The 17,886-nt window shown below is 40.7% G+C and overlaps 2 protein-coding genes across 18 annotated transcripts in view; one reads left to right on the top strand and one right to left on the bottom strand.

The window, feature by feature from the left end:
• Ergic2 (ERGIC and golgi 2) overlaps nucleotides 1-5,533 on the top strand; it is a 33,071-nt gene extending 27,538 nt beyond the window's left edge. For 6 of the 15 annotated variants that reach the window (XR_378169.4, XM_030255558.1, XM_006507087.2 and 3 more), the window contains 3 exons: nucleotides 1,643-1,805; nucleotides 2,881-2,963; nucleotides 3,112-4,804. Coding sequence is in view for 13 of the 15 variants with exons in the window: in XM_030255558.1 (XP_030111418.1) it covers nucleotides 1,643-1,805; nucleotides 2,881-2,963; nucleotides 3,112-3,174 (309 nt within the window). In the remaining 2 variants the exon portion in view is untranslated. The other 9 variants (NM_001286560.1, NM_026168.4, XM_030255556.1 and 6 more) reach the window with 5 other exon arrangements.
• The window catches only part of Far2 (fatty acyl CoA reductase 2), a 135,343-nt gene continuing 119,549 nt past the window's right edge, over nucleotides 2,093-17,886 (bottom strand). For 2 of the 3 annotated variants that reach the window (NM_001347516.1, XM_006507070.4), the window contains exons 10-12: nucleotides 11,324-11,453; nucleotides 10,823-10,950; nucleotides 8,002-9,805 (exon numbers count right to left, since the gene is read on the bottom strand). In NM_001347516.1, coding sequence (NP_001334445.1) covers nucleotides 9,643-9,805; nucleotides 10,823-10,950; nucleotides 11,324-11,453 — 421 coding nt within the window. In that variant the 3' untranslated portion in view covers nucleotides 8,002-9,642. Of the gene's footprint in view, nucleotides 3,866-8,001; nucleotides 9,806-10,822; nucleotides 10,951-11,323; nucleotides 11,454-17,886 lie in introns of those variants that run through there. The other variant, NM_178797.4, reaches the window with a different exon arrangement.

Below are 17,886 nucleotides of genomic sequence, written 5' to 3'. Positions count from 1 at the left end.
TTTCAGGGAAATGAAGAGCATGTTTGAACAGTGTTCTTCTGTTCTGGGTTGTATTTTCTTACTATAAATTGAGTTTGAGGTTGTAATATACAACCTCACAACAGGTGAGTTCTGGGGCATGTGACAGTTTTCCACTTGACTCTACTCATGAGAGTGCTGTAGTTGATCCTCACTAGGGCTTTTGTGAGAATGGGGTTCTCCTTATTCTTCTGAATTAGATGTTACTTCAGAGGGTAAATGTTAAGTGTCTTAATTTTCAAGTCATTCAAGAGCAAAACCAGTGTGTGTGTGCATGCGCGCACGTGTGTGTGTGTGTGTATGTGTGTGTGTGTGTGTGTGTGTGTGTGTGTTCTACACAGGAACTATGTGTGTGTGTGTGTGTGTGTGTGTGTGTGTGTGTGTGTGTGTGTGTTCTACACAGGAACTATGTGTGTGTGTGTGTGTGTGTTCTACACAGGAACTATGTATGTTGTACTTCCCAACATTTCCATTAAGGGTAGGAAGGTATTTCTTGCCAGCTATATTGACAAACGCCTGAGAAACACAGAATAGGTCTAGCCAGACTTTGGGGCAGAGCAAGCAGGTGTATATAATTATAGAATTGCTGTGGGGTGATAGTCTATGAGAGTGTTTGGCTACATTTTCAAACTGGTGTATGCATTGCTTCTGTTAACAGCGATCTCTTTCCAAGATACAGTGGGAAAAACAGAAAAATGCTGTGTGTAAGGTTTATTGCGTTGTTGCAATGACAGAAGACTAGAAACAGCTCAGATTATAAATTGACTCAGTGGAAGGACATATGCCTAAGAAAGAAGGACATGTCTGAATGTGAGATTATCTCCAGGACAAATCTGAAAGTAGCAAAATCAAAAAGAAAAAAAAATCCATATGTAAGGAATGTTTGATAAAGGTGAATAAAGTATTAATCATTTATTGAATTTTACAGTGTAGGGTGGGTGAGGAGTTGCTACTCTCAGTTTTGGAAGCCCAGTTTAATCATTCTTAATTTTCTCTAATGTTATTGGATGCCCTGATCCCCAAGATAGCTTGGTTTATTATAGGTGGTCACAGGGTTTTCATGTCTTCAACGTGATACGGAGCACTTGAGAGTTTCTGTTGGAAACTTGACTGGTGGATCATATGTAAGGTTTTTCCATGTTAATAATAAAGGGGAGGTGGGTTTTGACCATACTATATGTGTCCCTAGTTCTTGGAGTTTAATTTCAACTTAGAAATAAAGTGATAAAGAAGTACATGCAGAGAAACAATACACAGCATGTCACAGTGTTGACTTGGTTTTTATTCCTTGATTAATTCTAAGCTCATGAAAAACCTGGTGTGTCTACGATGACCATTTCCACACTGTTAAGAATGGTTTAGTTCTGGGTTCTTGGTTGTTTTGTTTTGTTTGAAGTAGTATCTTGCTCTGAATGCACAGCCCTCCAGCTTTTCCTTCCTAGTGCAGGATTACAGATGTGCCTCTAACCTCAGCGATAACCCTGGTAGTTGTCTCCAAAGAGCTTCTGTATGGTCCAGGGCAGTTCATCCTATGGAAAATGAAATGTCCTATGTGGGACACTGTAGCTTGGTAAGAAGTGCATTTTAGGAGCCACACCACATGTTTCTTTTCCCTTCCTCTCAGGAACGCATCATCAACCATGCTGCAGGCAGCCACGGCGTCTCTGGAATATTTATGAAATATGATCTCAGTTCTCTCATGGTGACAGTCACTGAGGAACACATGCCTTTCTGGCAGTTTTTTGTAAGACTCTGTGGTATAATTGGAGGAATCTTTTCAACAACAGGTTAACATTCATTTCTTTGCCTAATTTCCTTTTATTTTGTTTTGTTTTGAGGTAAGGTCTTACTGTGTAGATCTCACTGGGCTTACAGGCAGTAGCTGCCATGTTCTGATATCTGATTTCTTATAGTGTTTATTACTTTATCTTGTGAAGATAGTTCACTGATGGAGTATGCTGTAGTGTGACTCTCACTTTTTCAAGGTCCAGCACCAACAAACAAACAAACAGACAAAACATAACATGATGATTCTATTAGAAATAAGAAATAGTCACACACACACAAAAAGAAATAGTCACATTTTCATGTTTTAATATTTGGAACTTCTTTGAATTCTAAAGCTCTAAAATATATTTCATATCCTGTAAGCACATCCAATTCACAGGAATCAGTAACGTAAGGAAGATTATTGGTAAGCCACATACATCCTGTGTATTAATTACAGACAGAGCTAGAACAGAATCTGTGTTCCACTACTGACTTGGTAGTCCTTAGATAGTTCACTTACCTTTTATGAATTGTAATTATCTGGTTTGTAAGTGTATTGTAGAGTTAAACAAGAAAATGCCCAGGAAGCATCACAGATGTATTGAAATTTTTTTCCCTGTACACTATGAAGTCATGATGGTGGTGGTTTGATTTAATCAGTAATGCTTTTGGTTTTTGTTCAAGATTCTGGAATTTTTTTGGGAGCTTCATCTTGAGCCATTGGTTACTCCAAGCTAGATAGTTGTGTTTTTGGAGCCCCACCTTGTTTTCATTCATATCTCTGGTACAAATGAGCAGCTGTCCTTACACAGTTCTTTTGCTTTTTTCATTTAAATCTGTTACTTACAAAATTATGTAAGAAAGTCTTGGGTAGGTTATATCAGGTGTGTATTGTGTGTGTGGATTATGATCTTGATGAAATGTTTGTTTTTAAATGTAACCCTTGAGAGTACCTTGAGCCTCAGAGGCAGCCACAGACGGCTTGGCTTCATTCCTTTTGTGGTCTAACCCTCTACAGTTGGTACAGCTTTTGATTCTCACATAGCAATTTCAAAGGCAACTTAATGAAAAACTTGAACTTATTTATTGCAGGCATGTTACATGGAATTGGAAAATTTATAGTGGAAATAATTTGCTGTCGTTTCAGACTTGGATCCTACAAGCCTGTCCGTTCTGTAAGTGGTACTGCAGGTGGTGCTTGTCTTAAGTGCTGGTGGTGGTGTTATGTCTAAATAGAAAGGATTGCCCCTTATAAAGCCTGTGATTAGAGACATCCTGTAGAGTGGAACTAACACTCTCGTCTTGCCTTCCTTCCCCTCTCAGGTCCCCTTTGCGGATGGCCACACAGACAACCACTTACCTCTTTTAGAGAACAACACACATTAGTACCTTGTGGGTGGAGAAAAACTTTTTGCCTGAGACATAAAGCCTTTTCTAATAATAACATGTTGTGCAATATATTCAAAGAAAAAGAAAATATGAGAACCCGGAAACATATTTAAAAAAGAAAAAAACAGCCAAGGAAAACAACAAACTGCAGTCGTCTTGTATATGTTGTGTCTGTTACAAATGTCATAGAAGAAATTATGCAGCTAACTGGAGAGTCAGCCCAGCCAACAGTGCCAGGTGAAGACAGCACCTCTGATGCCTCCCAGCAAACAGACAATATGGAAAGCAGATCCTAGAGGATGGACGTCAACCCGAGTTTAAAGAAAAGGGCATTGATAAATGCAAATGTGTGCGTCCTTTGTTTTTAAAGATGTCAGAATAAAATGTGTAAAACATATGGAAAACTAGTCTAGACTTTAAAAAAACTGTAATCAGCTCACATGGTTAATAAAGGAAACAGGGACTGGCCCTGTGTTACAGCCATATTAATATTAAGCCATATTGACAAGATGGTGTTGTCCAGTTTGGGGTTCTGATGAAGGTCACTGCATTCCTTTGAACTCCAGTTGCTGACTTTCCTGACTGTTGAAGGTTGAGCCTTAGAAAACTAAGGTGAAGTTTCCTAAGGCCCAGGTATATACTTGCTATGATGTGTAACAGGTGTCACTCACAGCTTGAACAAGGGACACTGCAGGGAGAAGAAAGCATAAATGTTTAAAAAGATAAACAGTTTGTAAGATGTGAAGGGTAAAGTTGAGTGTTGTATGCTTATGAGTAGTGGAAAACTGGACATCTGAGACAGGCAAGGCAGTGTCCATACAAGACTGAAGTCTGAAGCAGCCTAGACACAGCTGTAACCCTGGACAGGTGCTGCCCTCAGGCTCTGCACAGAACTGATGAGGCTACGGTAACTTGAAGGAGCCCTGTCAGGTACTGCTAGGAACTGCTGAGTATGTGTGCCAGCCTCATTTCATTCTGTCTTTTTGAAAGATAAAGGTTAAGTCATTGAGTGAGAAGACTGAGTTTCAGTCCCTACCAGACACAGGACAGTGGTGGCTTCGAGTGTGGCCTGTCACAATCAGTGTTTCAAGTGAATGTTTTTAAGGATAAAAAAAAATGCTTGAAAGAAGGTAGGCCATCAGGGAAGGAGGAGACGGCAACAAATCAGCAGCAAAGTGTATGAAAAATGGCATTTTATAGAAAATAGGACATTTTGGTTAAAGTGCGAGAGGTTAAGAGTCAAGGAGTTAAATGACTTAATACTATTATAATGTTTTAAAATTTTTTTTAAAAGAATCCAGGAAATTTCAAATAATGAGTCTTTTCTGAGGTTTTTGTTCTATTTTGTTTTGGTTTTCCCCTTAAATTTTATAGTTTGTCTAGAAACGGGACAGCTCTCCAGAATTTTGTTAGCAAGAACTGGTCACTTGAGACTGAATGTTGCTCTTCATGTCTACTTACTAGGGAATTCAGTCAGTTTTCAGGGAAGAAAATAGTAATTTAGAGTTATTTTCAGTATTACAATGTTTTTAAAAAGATTTAAGGTTATTTTAAATTATTTCAATGTTTTCTAAATGCCACGTTAAAATTTTATTGATGTATCTTTTCCATTAAAATTGACTCTTCGGGAATTTGTTTAAAGCAAACTTTTCTTTGCCGTTGATAGCCATTTTAAAAGTTAAGGCTTTGATTTTCAAATAGTCAGGAACACATTTTTTGTCAGTAAAAGAATGAAAATGTTAACCATCTGTTTGGGTGATGAAGGCAACGTGTGTCCTCACTAGGGTTTCCTTTCCAGGTCAGAAATTTCTCACTGACCTGCCAGCTACACAGCGTTCCTTATGCTTGTGGGCCCCTGGAGACACCATACCCAAGTGTCTGTCCAGTCCAGTCTTTTAAAATTGTGCGTGCGTGTGTGTGTGTGTGTGCGCGCGCGCGCGCGCGCGTGCGCGTGCCCGTGTGTTCCAATCCTAATACTTTAAGTCTGACACCTTTACTTGAAATGTTTTTATACTATGTATTTGTATATCTTGGCCTATAAAGATGAGTAATAGGTGAATAAATTACTGTCAGGTGTTCAAACACTTAACTGTCTACCTCCTGAGATAGCCTGTTCAATCTACCTTGTGCAATAGCCTGGCTCAATATTAGAACTGCAGATCCACTTGTTCTCAACTTAGATGAATAATGGACACGTTTCTCATAATTTCTTATTAGATACACAGAAAAGCTGTCTATTTCATTATCAGAATTTGTCATTTGAAACACAATTTACAGTCTTAACTTTCAAATGCATGTGAGACTAAGATGTATTGTGATTCAAATGCTAAGAAGTAAATTTACTTGTAATTTCTTTACTTCAGAATTCTGTTTATACTTGTAGTCAGGTAGTTTTTTGATGGTTTAAGAAATAAATCAACCGGGGCTGGTGAGATGGCTCAGTGGGTAAGAGCACCCAACTGCTCTTCCGAAGGTCCAGAGTTCAAATCCCGGCAACATGGTGGCTCACAACCATCTGTAACAAGATCTGACTCCCTCTTCTGGTGTGTCTGAAGATAGATACAGTGTACTTACTATAATAATAAATAAAATCTTAAAAAAAAAAAAAAAGAAAGAAATCAACCATAGCCTTAAGATCCTTAAAAATTCAGCATGTCATTTAATCTAGCAGTTTCTTTTTCTTGTTAAGTTTTTCAAACCTTTTATAACACTTCCAGAGTAATGATGGAGGCTGGTGTGGCATGCATCCCCATCCCAAAACAGACAGGAGCATCCCTGGGCTTGCTGTCCACCTAGATGGCTGAATCAACAAGTCCCAGGTTCAGTGAGAAACCAAACCCTGTGTGAAAACATGAACCTGTGAGTTCACACAACACCCAGCAGTTGTTTGTATGAGTGGGCCCGTGAACAGCTGACAGTATTACAGTAAAACACTTACATGATTGGGGTCTCCTAATATTCCAAAGATAACCCTTGTACTTTTATGTAGTACCTTAAGAGAACTGCTCATAAGGCACAGGGAGATCCCTTAAATATAGGCTGGATGCCAAATAGTGTCACTGGTAATGCTGTGGAAATTCTTTAGATACGTTTTTCAGGTCCATACATGGTTACTTGGATAGCTGTCTGTGTCAGTGTGGGTGTTGAATTTGGGGCCCTGAATATTGTCAGCAAGTGCTGTGCCACTGAGAAGTTCCTGCCTCCAGCTCTGCTTTTTATTAAAGTTTTTTTTTTTTTTCCTAGAGTTGACCCATGTTATTCTACCCCACGTCTCCGACCTTAGGACTCAGTATTTCAGATAAAATAGGAAGATGCTAAAAATGTCCCATGTCAGAAGACATGGTTCTGCTTAAACTCATTTCCAGTGTTTGCCATCAAAGTAGCCACACTTTGTCATATGTCAAAACCTACCTATTGTTAATTGTTTTGTTAGGTTTTTAACTATGTTTTTAAAGCTGATGTAGGCAGTGACTTTTTGTTTTGTTTTTTTAAACACTTCTCTGGACATGGGGGACCAACGCTGCTTTTTAGTATCCCAAGATGGCAGAGCCACAGTTCCATGTGAGCTCAGTGAACTTTAAAAGTTATTGATGATTTTGGAAACAAGGTTGATTTAATTTTTATGTTCATTGTGTTAAAATAATGTGGTTTGAGTAAGAATGGTACCAACAGGCTCATTTGAATGCTTAGTTGCCAGGGAGTAGAACTGTTTGAAGAGATTAGAAGGTATGGTCTTGTTGGAAAAAGCATATTAGTGGTGGTGGGCTTCAAGGTTTCAGAAGCCTATCCAGGCCCTCTCTGTCTCAGCAGATCAGGATGTAGCTTCTACAGCTCCTGCACCATGTGCCCTGCCATGATGATAAAAGAGTAAGCCTCTGAAACTATTAAGCATAAAAGGAAGCATTAAATACTTTGAGAGTTGCCTTGGTCATCAGTCATGCTTCATATCAATAGAACAGTGACTAAGACAAATACTATTTGGAAGTTCTTTACCTCATTATTCTAAATTATTTAAATGAGTTAGAAGCACTCACTGAATTATGAGAAGTGCTTTTCTGAGGTATGTATTAGTATTAGTTGCCTTAGTGGCTCTCTGATCACTGTATCTAGTATGGTACATGTTATCAAGTCTTCCTCTGCCGGGCATGGTGGCGCACGCCTTTAATCCCAGCACTCGGGAGGCAGAGGCAGGCGGATTTCTGAGTTGGAGGCCAGCCTGGTCTACAAAGTGAGTTCCAGGACAGCCAGGGCTATACAGAGAAACCCTGCTTCGAAAAACTTCCTTTTAGTACATTTTCATTAGCGTATATTAATAGCATAAACCATAATGGTTCTTGTTGGCATTTTTCCCACATGTATAAAAGACACTGGTTATATTCAATCCTTTTGCCAGGACTTGTTTTAAAGCACGTCTTTTTTTATTTTAACTTCACCCAAGTAGATAATTTTTTCCTATTGTGTATATATTATGATTTGTGTAGTTAACTGGTTCCGGTATAGATTTTTCAATGGTGGGGACTTCATTCATACAGTTACCTACTTTTCCTGTTTAAGCATTGCAAGATAAATTTGTGCCATATGTTAGATCCCACAGAATACTCAAACACAACCCAGTTGATGTTGCAAGAAAAAATGGAATCATTGTGTATGTAGCTTGTGTATAAATACCGCTAATATTTATTCCTGTGATTTTATTTGGTTGAGAGTTTGGAGAGGATTGCCTGGTTTGGTTTGGTTTGGTTTGGTTTGGTTTGGTTTGGTTTGGTTTTCTGAAGACAGGCTGTGGGAACTGATCAGCAGTTAAATAACACTGATGACAAAAGCTAGTAATTCAGAGTTTTATTTAATCTGAAGTTCAAACTCAGTCGCTGGAGATCTTGGATTGATGATACAATGATCAAAAGGTAGTAAATCTTTAGAACTGTCCTGTTAGTCTCTTCCTGCCTGTTGAGTTCCTATTACTGTATCCTTAGCTGGTGTCTTTCATGTAACTCACAAGTCTTGCAGATGTCTCACATAGGGAAACCCACAGGTACTTTATTTCAGAGTTGAGTTTTCTGCCTGGACAGTAGTCACTGACCTTAATCAAATTTGCAGAAACTGCCAGAAAGGGTTTTCCCAACATATTCTTCATGGTTCTGAGGAGACCTCCGTAATGGCCACACTTCAGCCATCAGAATGTAAGCATACACATGTTAGCTGCTTGTGTGCAATTTTCAGTGATTTGTGTGGACTTTACTTTTATTTGACTATTTCATTGTTACCATGCAGAGATCCTGCAGTCCAGGATGCCCTCATCTCAAATATGAGCAAAACTGAGTGCCATCTTATGGGTATGAGAATTTGTGACTGTTTAAAGGTTTCTATTTGTATTTAAAATGCTTAAGCCAAAGGCTTTACTCTTTGTTGTTTTGACCACTGTACATTATAGAGTTAACTAAGGTGTGTGACTGGGTTAACTGAGGTACAAGGGCCTTGGGTGACCAGGAATGTGCTCCTCCCAACTCCACACATGAAGACAGAAACTAAAACTTTACATTTTATTTGAAGTTTTGCTTCCCTCACTGGTAAAGGTCAGGAGGGTTTTCATGGTTCGAGTCTAGGAACGTCACCCTCCCCATCATCCTTTCTGACTGAGGCCTGAGTGAAACACTTAAGTAGAAGGGCTTTGGCAACGTCATTAAGTAAGAAGAGGACTTGAAGCTTTCAGAACAATGGTGATGAAAAACGCAGAGTAAGGGATGTCCAAATCATGTTATAAGTGAAGTACACAAGACTCCCTGGTGCATGTATGATTGTGTTCTCATTTGGTGTGTACTCATCTACACCGTTTGTTCCTTTTAGCATTAAGCTGGGGACAGAGGTGAGAAACAGGATAGGCATGAGCCTACTTCCCCTCAATTCAACCAGGACTGTAGTGTTTAACACAGAAGGCTACTTGTGTTGTATTGTGAGGAGGTTGAGCTGCGCAGTTCACAATGGTTGGAAGCTCTTGCCTTGGTACTGAGCATGCTTCCCTGCTTGGTGCTGCCTTTCTCTAGCCTATTTAGACTTCTGCCACGTGTTCTTCCATCTTTAGTGAGTTTAAATTAGTTTTGTCGGGAAGTAGCTAAATAAAGGAAAAGGAGTGCTTTCATGCTTCCTGTGTGATAGTGTGGAGTGGTGGTGTCAGGATATAATCTGGAAGTTACGTTTCTGTAAATGTATGCAGTTAGAGATGGACTTTCCTCACTAAAACAAAAACAAAACACCAAACAAGCAATCCTACACGCATGCGCACGCGCGCACGCGCACACACACACACACACACACACACACACACACACACACAAAGAATAGGGAAGAAGGTGGAATGGCAACTTTGACTGGAAGCTTGGGAGTGCTTCTTGTTACTTTCTAGCTTAAGACCCAGTTTACTGCCTTAGAGGTATCTGAGGTTCCAGATGATGGGCTGGTATAATGTTCTTAGACCTTGAGTGTGCTGGAGGCCCGAAAGTAGGAGATGAACTTGTAACAGAAGCTTACAATGAAGAACCAGACGTTCCGAGCCATCTGAGACCTTGCAATGAGGAGGCGCCAGATGATAAGAAACAGGGCAGTGTTAAAGAGGTAGTGAATGTTCCGGAGCCTGAGGAACAGAGACAAATGCAAGGTTAAAACAGCACCTGCATCCAGCTGTGTTACCCAAAGCACAAAAGTGTAACTGTCTGTGACCAGCAAATACCAAGTTCTCAGAGCCCATGGCATGGCTTGACGCTCTTGGTTTTTATGTCTTTTGTTTCCTATTCTTGAATTACCATGTTTCCCTCATATTTTAGAAGCTTGTTTTTTGCAATTGTGATTCATGGATGAAAGTAATATTTTCAAAATCCACTCTTGGTCTTTTCAATATTGAAAACCCTCTCTGACCAGTGAGACTGCTAAGTGGGTAAGTGCACTTTTGGAGCAAGCCTGGAACTTGAGTTGGAACCCATGTAAGGGTCAAAGGAATGAATTTGACTCCACAGGCACTATGGCATGCACACCCACACACCATGCACAAACAGTTTTAGAATGATCACTGTCTTATTGGCTGGAGGATAGATAGTGAACTTTGAAACCTGCTTTTCAAGTGTCCTTCCTTTTAGTGGTCTGTCTGTTCATTTTTACCATCTGCACTACAGACTGTTAGTTTTTGCAGGAATCATGACCCGAATACTCTTATTTGTCAGGGATTTTGACTAAAATAGGAAGGAGCTGTAGGAATCGAAGAGTAATTATGTGATTTTTCCAACGTATGTAGCATGGTCTGCCCTTTGGGTACCCCTGAGGTCATACTGTGGTAAGGTGCACAAGAACAAACAAACTTGGGCTCAAGCCTGGCTCTAGTATTTGTTTCTATGAAAAACATTTTGTTGTTGTTGTTGTTGTGCCCTAAATACTTCCTGGGTTAATGGGATAACAAAAAGACCTCAGGAGTAAGGTCTAAATTAATGTTGTATATTATAGGATAGTATGGAATGCAGGGTCTGTAATGCTCAAGAAATGTGAATCCAGCCTCATAGTAGCTGCTGCATAAATGCTGAGTAATTTAATTCATACACGTTCTAGTATAAAGTTAGTCAGCAGTAGAACCTCACAGATGGATACCAGTGAGTGTGCCTACCTTCTTAGGTGTTGCTTTGCTTTGGGGATACCGGCCAGATCCTCTTTTAGTAGATACTTCTTAACCCCCAAAACGTAATTTTCAATGTATTCGAGCCAGTTCAACTGACGCACATCAAAGTTGAATACCTGCAAAGCAAGAGATATAGACTGCCAGCATTGCACTGCCAGGCAGTCACCTTGTCCATTGTGGTTACCTGGAGCTCATGGAGCTTATTAATATGTCAATATGGCCAGAGTTGCTGGCCAGTGAGCCTCAGGCACCCAGCTGTCCCCACCTCCCTGCCACTGTTACCAAGCAGGCCACACAGCAATGAAGGTCCAATCACAGTTCACAGACAAGGTCTCTTAGCTGTACTGAGCTTGTTTCCTGTGAGTGCTGACATTATTGTGTGGTTTTCTTAGGAGGAGAAAAATCCTGTCTATATAGCTAGCACTCCCCTATCATCTGGTCACATAATTCTGAGTTCCCATTGTGCTCTGGAGTCAGAGCCATACTCACTCTCTGGTCTTCAGGACTGAGCTCTGACAGAAGCATCTCCGTGTTGTTTGTGCTCCATTCCCAACTGTGGTTGATGAAATACTCCAGCATGGAAATGGTTTTTAGCAGCCGGTTCATGAGCTTCAGCATTCTGAGGGAAAGACCAGTTAGGAGCTGGTGCCCTGCATCCTGCCTGCTAACTCTTCTTGCACAGTGCAGGGTGGCTGAGTATCATTAAGTACAAGTGCTGGTGGACTCCTGGCAGTGACACCAGCTCCCAGGAGGCCAAGGCAGGAAGACCAGCCTGGACTACTCAGTGAAGTCAAGTCCAGTAAAACTGTCTAGAGAACAAAACAAAAAATGTATCTCCTTTCCTCCAAGTTCTCAGAATTCTTTTTTGAGCTTCCAGATCACTTCCCTCTTTTGGCTAGTTTACAATAATAACAATTTCTACTATCAAGTTTCATGTTTATCTTTGATAAAGTACCTTATACCTCCTTCCTGTAAGTCCCAGCAACGAATCTAACAAAGTGCCCACTCTCGCTAAAATACACTTGTGGTCGATACTAGAAGGGTTTATAAGTTTCTGTGGAAGTTAGAATACTTATTTCTTCTCCACACTTTTCCCTTTAATTCTGTTAAATAACTGAGAGAGAATGAACCTAACAGTGTCTATCAGACATTTATTTACATCCTCCCAAGCACCCACCTCTCTCTCATCAGACATTGCAAAACTAAGCTAGTTACTGGCTTGAAAGGATTACTGTTTTTGTTTGGTTTTGATTTTGAGTCAGACCTTTAGAAAGCTAATTTCTTTTTATTACATGTTCTTAAAATTTGTAAAACTAAAAATAGGACCTCAGGTCTTAGTAGAAAAACTTCAGCTTAGTACTGGAGTATAGTCAATTCTGTTACAAATTGTGATGCTCTGGGAATTTGGCCTTATTCTTTGTTCAAGTTCCCATCAACTATTGAGAGAATTTCATGGGAAATATCTTGTTTGAGAAGTAGATTTAAATAGTCTAGGAACAGTAGTTGTATAGTGTGTCACTATCCAAGGAGTATTCATTTTTAGAAAAACAACAAAAATGTTATTCTTAGGTAGAGGACTTTTGTACATAAAACACAAAACATGTAAAGAAAAACTCAGAACTTAGTCACAACAGTGATTATTATATTCTATGCTCTTTTATGTCAAATACATATGTTTTCTATCCCATTTTTATAGAAGAGTTAGAATTTAGAAAGAAAGTATATTTTATGACTCATGGCTAAATTAGTGAAGCCAAGATTTTAATTCTGGCTCCCAACTTCACAATGTCAGATCCTACAGTGACTGGCCTTATAAAAAGCCATAAGAGGATTATTTTGGGGCCAGTAATAGATGGTTCGATGGGTAAAGGTGCTTTCTGTCAAGTCTAACAATCTGGGTTCAATCTGCGTTCAGAACACACATGGTAGAGAAAATTAACCTCCCTACAAGGTGCCCTCTAATCTCTGCTCCTGTGCAACAATAGTATATATACACAATAAATAAATATAAAAAATTAAAGATTATTTAAAATAATTATATCACAGAAACAAAACAACTCATTGTCCAATCCAGTATGGTTTAGTTTCTTCCAAACAAAATGTGTATTGATTTTTTTTTTATTGTTTACTGTTTCTCTTTTATTCACCAAACCTTGATTTATCCAGGCACCTAGAATTTCTTCTTGTGTTTTTCTTCTCCTATCTATACTGGGAAAAATTCACACAGATGGTTTTTACACAATCACAATGCTTCCTTATGCGGGTGAGAGAAGGTAGGTGAGCCCTACATCCTTTGTGTTGCTGTTGCTTTATGTGCAAGCCCTGGAAGTGCTGGATGTGTCGGAAAGGCCTCCTGCCTCAGAAAGGGGCTGCTCAGAGGCCAGTCCTATTCCTGTTTGGACTGTGCTTCCAGGAGTCTCCTCCTGTTGAATGTGTTGTGGAGGTAACAGGAGGTGTGCTTTATCACTGTTGGGTGGTGACAGAGCTGCCTTTGCTTGGCACCTTGTCCCTCTGTTTTTTTTCATTGCTGTAGGTGTCAGTCAGTGTTGGGAGCCGCCCCCACATTCGCCGTCACAAGATGGCGCTGACATCCTGTGTTCTAAGTGGTAAACAAATAATCTGCGCATGTGCCAAGGGTATTTTACGACTACTTGTACTCTGCCTTTCCCGTGAACGTCAGCTCGGCCATGGGCTGCAGCCAATCAGGGAGTGATGCGTCCTAGGCGAAATATAATGCTCCTAAAAAAGGGAACGGGTTTTCCGCCATTCTCTCTCGCTGGCATCTCTCTGGCTCTGCGCGCCCTGCGCTCTCTCGCTGCCTAAAGATGTAAACAATAGAGCGCGCTCTGCGCTTTGGCGCGCCGGAGCTCTGGCTCCTAAAGATGTAAGAAGGGGGCTTTCGCTTTTGGGGCTGGGGGTTTGCGCTCCTGGCTCCTGAAGATGTAAGCAATAAAGTTTTGCCGCAGAAGATTTTGGTTTGTTGTGTTCTTTCCTGGCCGGTCGTGAGAACGCGTGTAAGAATTGGTGCCGAAATCCGGGACGAGAAAATCCGGGACGAGAAAATCCGGGAAGAAAAAACCCGGGAGGAAACTCGGGACGGGAGTTTCACCGGCGCAAGGAAGATCCCTCATTCCAGAACCAGAACTGCGGGTCACGGTAATAAAGGTTCCCGTAAAGCAGACTGTTGAGAAGGATTCAACTGCATGAATTCAGAACTTTTCAGCTGGGGAACGGCGGTAACCCGTAAGTATAGCTTTACAAGGTAAGTCTGGCCTTGAACTTTCTAACGAGATTCAAGACAGTCTATCAGAAGTAAAGTGGAAAATAGCTTTACAAGGTAGGTCTGGCCTTAAACTTTCTAACGAAATTCAAGACAGTCTATCAGAAGTAAAGTGGAAAATAGCTTTACAAGGTAAGTCTGGTCTTGAACTTTCTAAGGAAATTCAAGACAGTCTATCAGAAGTAAAGTGGAAAATAGCTTTACAAGGTATGTTTGGCCTTGAACTTTCTCTAGTGTTAGAAGCCCTTTTGTTCCTTTTCACATGTTATCAAGTGGTTAAGGCAGGGCGGATTCTGGATGAAGTTCAGGACAATCTATCAGAAGTAAAGCGGGGAGAGAGAATAGGAGCAAAGAGAAAATATGGTTCACAAAATAAGTATACAGGCCTTTCCAAGGGTCTTGAACCCGAGGAAAAGTTTAGGTCAGGTAAGAATACCTGGGGAGAGATTAGAAGGAAGGAGAAGGAAAAAGAAAAGAAAAAAGATCAATTAGAGGAGCCAGTTCTTAGTAGTTCTGAATCAGATGAAAAGGCTATTAGGGCCTGGAAGGCGCTCTCCCGAGCAGGTGAAGCCACTGGACAATAATGACAGAGGCAGGCTCTTGCAGCCTACAAGGTCTTATTGTCCACCCTGGAGTTGTAGATCAGGATTGTAAAGGGGAACTTCAGGTTCTCTGTTCTTGTCCTCAAGTTGTCTTTTCTATATCACAAGGGGACAGAATAGCTCAACTAATAATTTTGCCAAGCCTACATGGCTGTTTTTTCTTCCTCTGGTATTCCTAGAGCTGCAAGAGGGATTGGTTCTACTAAAAATGATACTGATTACTTAATAATGCCTTTAGATTGTTGTCAAATTTTATCTACTCACGTAGGGGTAAACCCTCGTGGCGTCAGGCCATTACAGGTCTGACAAATGGATGTCACACATATTTCCTCCTTTGAGAGAAATCAATATTTACATGTTTAGATAAAAAGAGATCACCTCCATACCTTAAATGATTTTCAAAAGCTGTTGGGAGATATTAATTGGCTCAGACCTTTTTTAAAGATTCCTTCCGCTGAGTTAAGGCCTTTGTTTGGTATTTTAGAAGGAGATCCTCATATCTCCTCCCCTAGGACTCTTACTCTAGCTGCTAACCAGGCCTTACAGAAAGTGGAAAATGCCTTACAGAATGCACAATTACAACGTATTGAGGATTCGCAGCCTTTCAGTTTGTGTGTCTTTAAGACAGCACAATTGCCAACCGCAGTTTTGTGGCAGAATGGGCCATTGTTGTGGATCCATCCAAACGTATCCCCAGCTAAAATAATAGATTGGTATCCTGATGCAATTGCACAGCTTGCCCTTAAAGGCCTAAAAGCAGCAATCACCCACTTTGGGCGAAGTCCATATCTTTTAATTGTACCTTATACCGCTGCACAGGTTCAAACCTTGGCAGCCACATCTAATGATTGGGCAGTTTTAGTTACCTCCTTTTCAGGACAAATAGATAACCATTATCCAAAACATCCAATTTTACAGTTTGCCCAAAATCAATCTGTTGTGTTTCCACAAATAACAGTAAGAAACCCACTTAAAAATGGGATTGTGATATATACTGATGGATCAAAAACTGGCATAGGTGCCTATGTGGCTAATGGTAAAGTGGTATCCAAACAATATAATGAAAATTCACCTCAAGTGGTAGAATGTTTAGTGGTTTTAGAAGTTTTAAAAACCTTTTTAGAACCCCTTAATATTGTGTCAGATTCCTGTTATGTGGTTAATGCAGTAAATCTTTTAGAAGTGGCTGGAGTGATTAAGCCTTCCAGTAGAGTTGCCAATATTTTTCAGCAAATACAATTAGTTTTGTTATCTAGAAGATTTCCTGTTTATATTACTCATGTTAGAGCCCATTCAGGCCTACCTGGCCCCATGGCTCTGGGAAATGATTTGGCAGATAAGGCCACTAAAGTGGTGGCTGCTGCCCTATCATCCCCGGTAGAGGCTGCAAAAAATTTTCATAACAATTTTCATGTGACGGCTGAAACATTACGCAGTCGTTTCTCCTTGACAAGAAAAGAAGCCCGTGACATTGTTACTCAATGTCAAAGCTGCTGTGAGTTCTTGCCAGTTCCTCATGTGGGAATTAACCCACGCGGTATTCGACCTCTACAGGTCTGGCAAATGGATGTTACACATGTTTCTTCCTTTGGAAAACTTCAATATCTCCATGTGTCCATTGACACATGTTCTGGCATCATGTTTGCTTCTCCGTTAACCGGAGAAAAAGCCTCACATGTGATTCAACATTGTCTTGAGGCATGGAGTGCTTGGGGGAAACCCAAACTCCTTAAGACTGATAATGGACCAGCTTATACGTCTCAAAAATTCCAGCAGTTCTGCCGTCAGATGGACGTAACCCACCTGACTGGACTTCCATACAACCCTCAAGGACAGGGTATTGTTGAGCGTGCGCATCGCACCCTCAAAGCCTATCTTATAAAACAGAAGAGGGGAACTTTTGAAGAGACTTTACCCCGAGCACCAAGAGTGTCTGTGTCTATGGCACTCTTTACACTCAATTTTTTAAATATTGATGCTCATGGCCATACTGCGGCTGAACGTCATTGTTCAGAGCCAGATAGGCCCAATGAGATGGTTAAATGGAAAAATGTCCTTGATAATAAATGGTATGGCCCGGATCCTATTTTGATAAGATCCAGGGGAGCGGTTTGTGTTTTCCCACAGAATGAAGACAACCCATTTTGGATACCAGAAAGACTCACCCGAAAAATCCAGACTGACCAAGGGAATACTGATGTCCCTCGTCTTGGTGATGTCCAGGGCGTCAATAATAAAGAGAGAGCAGCGTTGGGGAATAATGTCGACATTTCCACTCCTAATGACGGTGATGTATAATGCTCAAGTATTCCCCTGCTTTTTTACCACTAACTAGGAACTGGGTTTAGCCTTGATTCAGACAGCCTTGGCTCTGTCTGGACAGGTCCAGATGACTGACACCATTAACACTTTGTCAGCCTCAGTGACTACAGTCATAGATAAACAGGCCTCAGCTAATGTCATGATACAGGGAGGTCTCATGCTGGTTAATCAACTCATAGATCTTGTCCAGATACAACTAGATGTATTATGGCAAATAGCTCAGCTGGGATGTAAACAAAAGTTTCCGGGATTGTGTGTTACTTCCATTCAGTATGTTAAATTTACTAGGGCAGCTAATTTGTCAAAAAGTCTTTTTCAGTATATGTTACAGAATTGGACGGCTGAATTTGAACAGATCCTTCGGGAATTGAGACTTCAGGTCAACTCCACGCGCTTGGACCTGTCCCTGACCAAAGGATTACCCAATTGGATCTCCTCAGCATTTCCCTTCTTTAAAGAATGGGTGGGATTGATATTATTTGGAGATACACTTTGCTGTGGATTAGTGTTGCTTCTTTGATTGGTCTGTAAGCTTAAGGCCCAAACTAGGAGAGACAAGGTGGTTATTGCCCAGGCGCTTGCAGGACTAGAACATGGAGCTTCCCCTGATATATCTATGCTTAGGCAATAGGTCGCTGGCCACTCAGCTCTTATATCCCATGAGGCTAGTCTCATTGCACGGGATAGAGTGAGTGTGCTTCAGCAGCCCGAGAGAGTTGCACGGCTAAGCACTGCAATAGAAGGGCTCTGCGGCATAAAATGAGCCTATTCTAGGGAGACATGTCATCTTTCAAGAAGGTTGAGTGTTCAAGTGTCCTTCCCCCAGGAAAAACAACACGGGACCAGAC

The sequence above is a fragment of the Mus musculus genome, chromosome 6, assembly GCF_000001635.26.
Source record: "Mus musculus strain C57BL/6J chromosome 6, GRCm38.p6 C57BL/6J".
Classification (NCBI taxonomy): domain Eukaryota; kingdom Metazoa; phylum Chordata; class Mammalia; order Rodentia; family Muridae; genus Mus; species Mus musculus.
This window is presented reverse-complemented; position numbering and strand designations above follow the sequence as displayed.